This window comes from Nanorana parkeri, unplaced genomic scaffold (genome assembly GCF_000935625.1).
Source record: "Nanorana parkeri isolate BGI_ZX_2015 unplaced genomic scaffold, ASM93562v1 scaffold12, whole genome shotgun sequence".
Taxonomy (NCBI): Eukaryota; Metazoa; Chordata; class Amphibia; order Anura; family Dicroglossidae; genus Nanorana; species Nanorana parkeri.
This window is the reverse complement of record NW_017306280.1, coordinates 3,732,692-3,744,019: the sequence shown is the minus strand read 5'-3', so window position 1 is coordinate 3,744,019 and position 11,328 is coordinate 3,732,692. Positions and strand designations below refer to the sequence as shown.

The 11,328-nt window shown below is 39.8% G+C and overlaps 1 protein-coding gene across 1 annotated transcript in view; it reads left to right on the top strand.

Annotated features, from left to right (window-relative positions):
* Positions 1-9,765, top strand: part of KIF26A (kinesin family member 26A) — a 142,746-nt gene extending 132,981 nt beyond the window's left edge. Inside the window, exons 13-16 of the mRNA XM_018556700.1 lie at positions 596-786; positions 4,889-4,909; positions 7,584-7,734; positions 9,331-9,765. Of these exons, the coding sequence (XP_018412202.1) occupies positions 596-786; positions 4,889-4,909; positions 7,584-7,734; positions 9,331-9,509 (542 nt within the window). The 3' untranslated portion in view covers positions 9,510-9,765. The remainder of the gene's footprint in view (positions 1-595; positions 787-4,888; positions 4,910-7,583; positions 7,735-9,330) is intronic.
* The last annotated feature ends 1,563 nt before the right edge of the window (positions 9,766-11,328 follow it).

Sequence of the window (11,328 nt, the reverse complement as noted above, 5' to 3'; positions counted from 1 at the left end):
TACAGGTAGGACCTAGTGGGCTGAGTCAGCCCTTGACTTCTTATGTATCTAAGATATTCCAACAGTGAGATCTCCCTGCCATAGTACTCGTATGTTCCTGTCCTCTATTTAGTTTTGGGTATTTCAGCTCTCCATTAGGAGCTAATGATTATTTTCATAATCGATTAGTTGCCCAATTATTTTCTCAACGAATCGATTGGTTGTATTAAAAAAATCTCTCTCCCCCTCCCTCCCTCTCCACCAACTAATCGATAATGAGAATCGTTGCCAACTATTATCAATTATAATTGAATTTAAACGATTAGTTGTTGCAGCACTACTCTCCATGATATATAATAAATTCAACAGGAAATATGGGAGCACCTCATAATGGCCATAGTAGGGGGGAGGGGGGAAGACCTGGGAACTCAAGCACCGATAGCTCACTAATAATAGGGTATTTGGGAAATTTAAATCCCCGTCAGGTAGTTTAATTTTCCAGCCTTTCCCAAAAACTGAACTGCAAGTTTTAGCTGGACTGACCCTTAATTTCTGCTTCTTTTCTTGACACTTCTGGATTATGCTATTGCTTTAAATAGATTTACTCTCTTTAAAGGACTCCAACGGCGAAGACTAATACCAGCTCCACTCCCTGAAGCCACAACAACTGGCAGGAAGAACAATGTCACTGGTCAGTGGGTCGACCTGCCACCTTTACCTGGCACTTTAAAGGAACCCTTTGAAATAAAAGTCTATGAAATCGATGACGTGGAAAGATTACAGAGGCACCGACATGAAGAGACAGAGGTCAGTGCTCCTTTTATGGTCCAGGACTTTGTAACCTGTCGTTTCGAAGTCCCAGTGAGCCAGTACAATTTGTACTCCATCTTGTTGACCGACAGCACAACTTGCACACGTTTTGGCTTTGGTGACATTTTGCTGACTGTGAAAGTAATAATTTCACAGTTAAATCAATTTAGCTGATATCACAACGCTCTGCCTTTTCAGCTACTAATAGTGTTTTGTGAAGTATTCTCTAAAATGTCACGCAGCTTCTGAAAACTTACCCGTGTTCTCATTCTGTTTTATAAAATTTTAATCCCAAGCTACACTTTAGTTGAAATTTTTTTTTTTTTTACCTAGAGGTGTGTACAGGAAGCACAACATACCCTACCTAGTGCATGCCATTGAGCTCAAGCCCTCCCCAACCCGATGATCTGAGAACCCCTATTTGGGATTATGACATTCTCAACCACACCCACTGCAGGATTCTTGCTATCCATCACATTCAGAAAGCCTAATGTAAAAAAAAAAACTACTAAGTTATTTCTTACAACCATCATTTACCTTCAGTCTTGCATCAGCATTTTCACTTTGAATGGAAGGGGGAAGGAGGTTGGAATCTTGTACCATGCTAGCCATTAATTAATGCTGAAACTCCGAAGTTAGAGTCAAACCCTTGTATGAAGCCTGAAGAAGAAACCTAATGGGTCTTGATAGCTTAAATTTTTAATAACCTAAGTTGGTAAATATAGGTTATCACTCAAACTACAAACATTATGCAGTGTGAATGTTGACACAGTAAACAGAGAATGGATTACACAATTCAGAAAGAACAGTGACCCTGTCAAGTGGTTTCTGCATTTGGGGTGTAATGGATTAGATCATTCAGATTAAGGTAAATTTGGGAGAGTTTTTACTTTTGCTCATGTGCAATCTTTGCTGGAAAACAATTGTAGCTCAGTAGTTTAAAGGAGAACTATGAGCTGAGTGAAAATCACTCATCCTCATAGTTCGAGCCAACGTGTGACAATGAAACTGTCAGCGCTGACTGGAGGAACGGATGGGGGTGGGCACAGTTGGCTCTGCCTCTAGATAGTAAGAGCCAGCTGTCATTCAGGCAGCTGAGTGGATCTCGACAGCACTGTCGACATCCGTTCCAGCTGCGGTGGTCTCAGTATACCGCGAGCTGTAGCTCGCGATATACTGAGCTTTGGATCACGGGAGGACGCTAGTATATGTCCTCCCGTGACCCTTAAGAGAACTATGGGGAAAAATACTTACCCCATAGTTCTCTTTTAACATGTTACCTGAGCTGCCACACTGCTGAGCTTATGCCATACTGGCGTTATTAAAATACTCAACATTCTTGCATTAGCCAAGTAGTGTAAGGTTAAAGTGGCTGCAGATTTTGTGGGTAGCTCAAGTGGTACTTTAAACTAAACAAATGGGGAAAAAATAGCAAAGCTGAGTTTAGAACATAAAAAATATATTTAGCAAGTGAAAACAGATCTGCACCCAGTTAGCGATCGGAGAATTCCTGGACAATTCCAGAAACTGAGTGCAATGAGAATGTCACAGCTGCTGGTTTTATGATTCATATGTTGGGGTACACTTAGCTAGGAAGATTAAAATAATTGCTCTGCACAATTAATTGTGTTCAAAGTGATGGGTGTTCGGAGTCAGGAATATCAATGAACAGCGTACAAGGGAGTTTGGCTTCTGATCCAGCTCAATAGCCGTTTATTACTCTCTTGCACTGGGATCATTAACTCTTTATGTAAATCATATCAGGCTTTTCAGTTAATGTGTTATTAAATCAGATCTTGTTAGATTGATTTTGTTGTAAAGAGAAGACAGTGATTTTGTTTTATTCCCCCCCCTCTCAAAGCATTACAAGAAGACCCCCAGCTACCAGTCAGTGGCAATCATTTATCATGGGTTTTCTGCCTTCTGTAGTTCTAGATCCTTCCAAGAAGTACTTTTAAGGTGGATAAAAATTCACCAGTGGATTATACAAGAACTCCAGAGACATTTTTTAATAGATCCCCGGCAGTGGGGCTAGCCTCACATTGTAAAGGTTAAGTGCTCATTTGTGTCTGGGGCAAAAAAAAAGTTATACTCACCCGAAGCTCCGCAGTGGCCTGTTCTTAGACTGGTCTTTCCAACGTCTCTCCCGTCCTCTGTAGTGGCCTAGGGTCCCGTAAATCTTCACATCAATACACTGTGTATAAACATGAGAAAGATTCCAGTGCTGCGGAGGATGGGGAGACGGGTAGGAGGGAGCGATGTGACAGCTGGCCGGCTCGGAGCTTCAGGTGAGTGTGACGTTATTTTTGTCCCTAGACACAAACAAGCACTTGACCCTTGCAGTGCAGGGGGGTAGCCCCACTGCAAGGGGTTAATACGTTTTCCAGGGGATATTCTTTAAGTCAAAATCCAGTGTTGAAGTAGCAATGTATGCTTTGCACTAAATTATCCCTAGCAACGTAGTACCCATGAACATGCGATATTTGTATGCTGTATGCTGATTATGGGCGGACCGAGAAACATTTATATATCTGTGTGGCAGTCTTCAACCTCCTCAATAACCTTCTAGCTGATTGATTGTGAAAAACAAAGGAAACCTTTAGGAAAAATAAATTCAATAAGAAGTAAAAAGCAATGGATCTGTATAATTGCAAAAACGGGGGAAAAAGGAGTAACGCTAAGAAAATAAAAAATATATATAAATATAATTATGGACAGAGCTCCAGGGTTTCAGAAAAATTTATTCAAACAGCGCAAACCCCCTAGCATAGAAATCCCATAGTAGGAGCCCTCCAATAAATAGATATTCAAGTATAATATAAAGTGCATCCAAACATATTTATTTAAACATTGCAACACATAAAGATAAATCACCTCATTACATTTAAAACGTATTTAAAAATCGCATAGCTTCCCTGAAGTGACTCAATGTGGGACAGAAATAAACAGGGTTGAAATACCTGCAGGGCAGAGCAGCAGTCATTGATATGAACGGGTTAGGGTTAGGAGAAATTGTACTATAGACACCGATTTTGAAAGGGAGGCTCATGACCTTAGGATCAGACTACGGGCAAGGGGTTACCCACATAAAATACTAAAAAGAGCGTATCAGAGAGCTAAGGATGCACCGAGATTGAACATCAATAGCTCGAAACAAAAGAAAAAAGAAGATCCCCTGGTCAGATTAATCTTAACATACAATAATCAACACAATCAAATATCAAAGAAACTGGGGAAGCACTGGCACTGCCTGACCAAGGATCCCAGAATCTCCAAATTTCTCTGCAGGAGACCCACCATCACCTACCGCCGTTGCCCTGCTTTAAAAGACAAACTTACAAGCAGCGAGTTTGTCCACAATAGTGGCGCCTGCTGCAAATACAAGGGCACCTACCAGTGCCAGAGATGCAAGTTTTGTCGATTTTGTCCAGACGGGAGTAGAAATAACTACCCCCCGAGGTAAAAACTTCAAAGCTCGCCATTTTGCGAACTGCGAAACTAAGGGAGTTATCTACCTAATGTTATGCAAATGCAACATGTTCTATGTCAGCAAAACTAAACGCTAGGGGGTTTGCGCTGTTTGAATCTGTATAATTATATTATTTATTATTTCTTTTTGAATGTAGTTTGGAAAGAAACATCTTGTTCTGCAAATGTGTGGACCTCTAGCTGTAAATTGATGAAAAGTTTGGATTTCTATGTGCTGCACCAAACTAGTTGTTACATGTCATTATAGTTCCATCCAACAGCAGTCAATATTGCTATCCACATGGCAAACCTGCCTGTCTGCTGGGAAATTATTTGTAACCAGCACAAGTCATGCTGCCGCCCACCATTTATATTAAGCCCTGAGCATTTTTTAAAAGGTTTACTGAAAAACTTATCCTATCTGGAGGTCTCTATTAAGTGAGGCAAATTGAAGTCTAAAGAATGTGATAGCAAACTTGTTAAGGAAGCTGTTTGGCAAAAGGAGCATCTGGGTGCTGGTGACACCGCACCCAAATTACATATAAAAGTAGATATTTTCACATTTGTTTTTCTTGTGACTTTTTTTGTCTTTCTACTTTGGCTAACATCTCTTTTTATGTTTGATTTTTAGACTTTTCAAGACATGGAAAAGGTAAGAATTCTTTATATGACAAGATGCTAAATTACATAAAATCATGTAAAAGTAAGTAAAGTACACCCCATGAAAATTGTTGACTGTTTCAACATAATTGATCTGGCACACATTAGATCTTCATTCAAGCAGTGCCTACAGAGAAGCAGATTTACTTGAATGATGACACACAAATTAGACATGGTATATTCACTAATCTAAATGTACAGAAATGCAGATTTGTCACATGGAAAAAAGTAAGTACGCATCTACATTTACCACCATTTCAAATCCATGGTTATTAGAATCAAGTGTTCCAGATTGCAAGTCAATGATTACAACCACCATAGGGAGTATACTGGTGGAACCTGCCATACTTGAGCCACAGATAGGGTCTGGGGCTCGCTTTATTTTTGATTGATATTGTAGTATCATTATGCCAAGAGCAAAAGAGCACTCTAAAGCCCTTCGAAAAAGGTTGTTGATGCCTACGAGTCTGGTAAGGATGTTAAAATGATCAGCAAATTAATCATTCCACTGTAAGGAAAATAATCTACAAGCGGCGTTGATTCCAAATGACTGTGAGGTCATCTGTCCGAAAGTTGGAGTTAAACTGGAAATTAATCTCTTAAAGATAAATGACCTGAAGCACACAACAAAATTCACAAAGGAATGGTTTAAAAAGAAGAAATGAAGGGTTATGGACTGGCCTTGTCAAGGACCTGCTTTGAATCCCATTAAAATGCTGTGGGGGATTTGAAAGGGGCAGTTTATGTAAGAAAACCAACAAACATTGTGCAACTGAAAGAATGTTGCATTGAGTCGTGGTAAACATTTTTTACAAAATTAATATAAAAAATTGGTGGGCAGTTGTGCAAAATGCTTAGGATAAGTAATTTCTGCTAAAGGAGGCAATACCAGATTCTGAGGTCAAAGATGCACTTTTCCACAGTACACCATTGCATCTATTAGTATATTTTTTATTAACTAAATAAATTGAAAGGCAAACTTTCCTTGTGTTTTTATTCAAGTATATCACCTGCGGGCACTGTTTGAATGAAGATCTAATGTTTGTCTGTTCAAATATGTTGAAACTCTACAATTCTTTACTTGTACTTACTTTTTCACATAGCTTTACTTAAAGTAAAACTAAACTCAGGAGTTAAATCTTATAAATGCATTTAAGTCCCCTAACTATTAACAAAAATGTATCTTATTTGTGTATCACTCGGCTGTAGATCATCAAATCATCTCTGAATTGGTGCCGGCACCGTCCTTCCTTCTGGAGGGTGGTTACTTTTGCTCCTTATGGTCTCTTTGTGTGTTGTGGAGTAGTCACAGCACCAAGCTCACTCCAGTGATGGACTATAACTTTAGTACAAATTAGTAAACTAAACATGAGATTGTAGTCTACCACGGGAGTGAACTTTGAGCGATGGCTACTTTACAACACCCACAGGGACCATGAGGAACAAAAGTAGTCACCGTCCAGAAGGAAGGATAGTGTCAGCACCAATTCAGAAATTATTTGAGGATCTACAGCTGAGTGATACAAAATAAGATAAATGTTTGTTAAATCAACTCAGTTTGTCACTTTAGTTTGTTTATTTTGCATTAAAATTTATCTTCCAAACTTGTAAATGTTCATTATCAGTTTTTAACCAGATATAAATTACGTTATGGCTTCATTCTATTTTGCTAAAATGTAATGTATGTAATGTTCATGTTTCAAGTCCATATTTACTTAATTGCCTAGTTGCAATTACATTTTACAAAAAAACAAACGTTTAAACAGTTTTCAATCTCCTTTTATTTCATTTGGATGGAAAGCCTCATCTCTGTATACCATAATTTTCACTTAATTATCTCCTCTGTCAGCGAGTTTTTGTCTCGTAGCTAATAAATTAATTAGGATAGTTATTTTATTAAATTAATTTAACTGAAATAATTATGTAAAAGGGAAAGCGTATTGTTGTCTGCAATTAAAATGTTATGAAATTGATCACTCATGTGCTTAAAATGAAAAGGTGTATCAACTCACAACACCCTCCTCACCCTGGTCCCTGCTGCACTTAGCTACAAGGATGACCATCACCGTCTGCCCACCCAAGTTGGTGACACTTGAAAACTTCATTACACAGCCCTGAAGGATTCTCTTCGGATCCTTACTTTTTCCAGGACGCCATTTCGCCAGTAAGAAGAAATTCTTGTTGGTCAGCACGGACTGCTAGCCATTGCAAACATTTATCTAGGCTGTGCAGTAACGTTTTCAAGTGTTGGCACCACTATAACAGCTGGTGTGGGCAGCAAGTGATGGTCATCTTTGCAGCTAAGTGCCGCCGAAGATGGGGGGTGGAAGAGACTGTTGGGAGTAAGTATATTTTTTTATGAAAAGGTGAACTTACGCTTTAACTGAAAAAAAAAATACATTTTAAATGGCTGTAGAATAGTTTAAATTAAATTTTGCTGGTTGGCAGTGATCTGAAATAAAAAATATGTAAGAAAATAAAGATATTCCTGTCAAGAAATATATATTGCTCAGTGACTGTGCAACAACACACACAGCTAGTTTCAGTTGGACTGATCTTCACCATAAATGAATGTTGTTTTTAGCATTTTGTATATTTGTGTGTATATTTTATGTTTGGACTATAGCCCCATGTGAAATGACCTCTTCTTTCTATTCTATTTAAAGGGTCTAATATATTTCAACACTAAATTGAAGATTGCAGAAAGACGGCAACAGAGAATTCGAGATTTAAAGACAAAGCATGAAGTGTTAAAAGAGGAGCTGGAGGAGACCAAGACTCGACTGATGATGGATCCGAACAAGTGGAGAGGAGAGTGTATGTGTTTTTGGTTCTTAGGCCAACCAAGAATAAACTGCAGGTAGTCAGGCTTTCCATACAGCTTAGGAACTCCGCCAGGAAGATTTCTTCACCCAATTCCTAAATTACATCCACCTACCATGACCATTATATGGTTTCATACCTCCCTCTGTGGGAGGATGAGTAAAATGCCATTAGTAACTTTTTTGAGGTTGTCTGATCTGGGTCTGTCATCCCTATCCTTATTTATAAACTACTTAGTGAGTCACTGACCTTTATTAAGCGTGGGCATTAAATGCATCCCAAAACGTACTAAAAACTGCCATTGTCCAGCTTCTAAGCTGTATATTCTGGAGATTGCATTGCTTTCAGTAACTCTGAGCCTAAAGAGACCCTCTCAATTTGCTCATTCAGGGCAAAGCGATAGCGTCTCCTTAAAACCTACATTTGACCCACTTATACTTGACTATCCACACTCCTTCGTCGCCTCCCTACTGCAGATGTTGACCCTACGTAAGCTTCAATATTGGAGTCTACCAAAGTGGATGATGTCACTTCTCCTTCCCACCTGACTATATTGGGAGCTGGGGGTTGACTGCCTATGTTCAAGCACTGTCACATGGTAGTTACATGCATCCCCATACTCAGAACCCGAGCTTTAGTAGAGCAATAGAGTAAGAGCCATGATGGATTGGAGAGGCAGAGAGGGGCATTATTGATGAATGTATTCTTGCAAGATGCACTTTACATAGACTAATCCATCCCAGGAGGTACTTGGAAAACATTGGCATTTATTAATAGATACATACTTTCATAAATCCTATTTATATGAAATTAAACTTGAGCTATGTCTTGTCTATGTGGGGGGAAGCAACAGATCCACATTAATACCAGCTGCACATACTCACATTTCTTATGCTCCCTACTATTCTGTTACACCACTTTCACACCTAAGTGTACTATGAATGTGTGTGGGGGCTTGTGTGCCTTTTTTCCCACATTTGCCACACATCCCCATTGATTTCAATGGGTGCCGCATGCACGACAAAGCAGGAAAGTAGCTTATGCAGCAGAATTCTCTACATGCAACCCACATTTTTAGCATGTGAACAAATGTGAGGAAAACATTTGCATTTCCTCAGCCGTATTTGAGGTCCCATTAAGAAGTAATGGCAACGCAAGCACACTGTATGTTTTTGGAGCCTTCCGTGAATGCGCATCAATGAGCATGTTTTTCCCCGCACCAGGCATGCGTTCATGGGACACCTCGGTGTAAACAGAGACTGAGGCCATGTGGTGTGTGCGGAGGCAATCCTGTGTAAGCTCTGAGGCACAACTTGAAGCTTATAGAGGATTCTCCAGCCTCATGTGACAGTTCTGGGTGCTTCAACAGCTAATCACTAAGTTCCAGCATGGTCACATGGAAGGGAGGGTAGTTAGACCCATATTTCCTATACTCAGAAGTAGTACGCATTGTCTTTGCTTTCAGTGGCTAAACTAATTTTGCAAAACACAGGATCACCTCAGGCAGACCATATTGACAAACCTATCTGAAATAGGTATATAAATATGCCCTTTAATTTCACTCACATACTTCTGGTTTGCCCCTAACAGTTGAAGTGGATCCAGGCCTGGAGGATGAATCTCAGGAGTATCTAGAGGCACTGGAACAAGTTACAGAAGACCTGGAGCTGTGTGTTAATGTATGCAAATCTCATGTCATGATGGTGACCTGCTTTGATATTGGTATGATCATGGATCAGCAAGATGGAGGAAAAGAAGTAGAAGTCTGAAGAAGATGGACACAGAAGAATATAGACTAATGGATTTGAGGATGAAGATTTTTGGCAATGATCCTGCACCGTGCAATGAAAAAAATAAACAGATGTACATCAGAATGTGAAAATGTAAAATTGTAAAGAATGTTATTGGATTGAAACCGATGATGGATTGTAATGTTTCACAATTAAGAAGGTGCCTCTAGACATGGTTTAACCTACTTGAGCAGTTTAGTTTTGTTTTGGAACCAACTTAAGTCAGAATGGAGCATTTATAGGACCTGAAGCTTTGAAGCCAACTGGATTACCTGCCAAGGGCCAAGGGATTACCTGTCCTGCTCAGGGTTTCAATTAAAGGGGTTTTCTACCTTCAAATTGCAGCTACGGAAGGGATAGTTTATAGTTATGGCCTCTACTAACCTGGTAATCTAATGGTGCTCCAGCAGATAATTCTATGACATAATGGATCTAGGCCCCATGACGCCAAGTTTAAAGCCTTGGCTTCTTTATAACCTTGTTTGGGTCCATATTGCTTTATGGTAATGCGCAGCAAGGCATTTTCCATGGGCTGTTGTGATGTAGTACCATTCAATCTGAATGGCACCCCCCAATACACCTTGCTGAGGTGCATTGCAGCACAATGTGTATTGCGGTGTGCTGCCAGGAATGCTACATGCACCTTTTTTGATGCATTTAACAGCCTAATTAATGTGTTGCTGTAACATAATGTGCATTAATGCAGGGTAGTAGTGTGAATGGGATATTTAGGATATCTTTACCAAAGCCCTGTCTGTTCCCACTCACATGGGGTTAAACTGAAGAGAGATGCAGGCAAATATAGGACAGAAATCTTGTTCCCTCTGAGCCTAGACATTAGAAAAATGTTGCAATTTTTCAATGATGTTTTGTTGGTGTCCATCTATTTTAGAGGAACACAAAACATGTTTGTATGGAGCAGCCTCTGTCTTACCAGGAAGGAGGTAGATACAGCCGTGTGCTCGTAGCCTTAAGCTTTGTTCACACCAGATGCAGCGTCATGCATTTGCTACAAGAGAATTTTGAATGCACTGATCTCCATTTAAAAAAAATGAAAGTTGAGGCAGTTTTCTTTTAAATTCACAATACACACTACTGCAATTCATGTTACAATATGGACTATGGTGTGAATGAGCGCTTAAGGTAGCCAAAAGGACTTTTCAATGACCGTATTTTTTGCTCACATGCAAATCTATTTATTCAGTGATCTCCCTTTATGGCCCCAGCAGTATCGGTCATCTCTAGCTAATCTTCCTTCATTGCCATAAAAAAAGAGATAGAGCACAATATATTAAAAACAAAACCTTCGTGTCCCATGGCTTGCCATTGTAATTGTTTACAGATCATAGATGGGGGAGACTATTGCACAACAGCAACAAACGTGCAATAAACGAGGACTTTAGTCACATAACTAGCTGTGGTGGGCTTTAAAGCTAAACTCCAGCCTTACCTTACCTTGCACTGTTGTACAGGCTCCTCCCCTAGTGAAAACGCTTAGTCTGATTTCACTGCATGCTAAGAGCTGATGACCTCTCTCTCTCTCTGGGAGTAACGATGCCAAGATCCCAAAGACTTCTCTTGTGCATCTGAAGTTGTCTCTACACTGTAGGTTTTACAGGGGATAAGAGTAGTCAACTGCAATCACTCCAACCCTTAACGATACAGTACTGTGTTAAATTCATATGTTCAATGTTTAATTAGCCTCAGCAACCTAATGGGCCCCCTTTCACCCCTAGTAGCCGCCTGGGCTGCTATGGCTATTATGCCGCTAGTATAGGTGGCTGCAAGTCATTGCTCT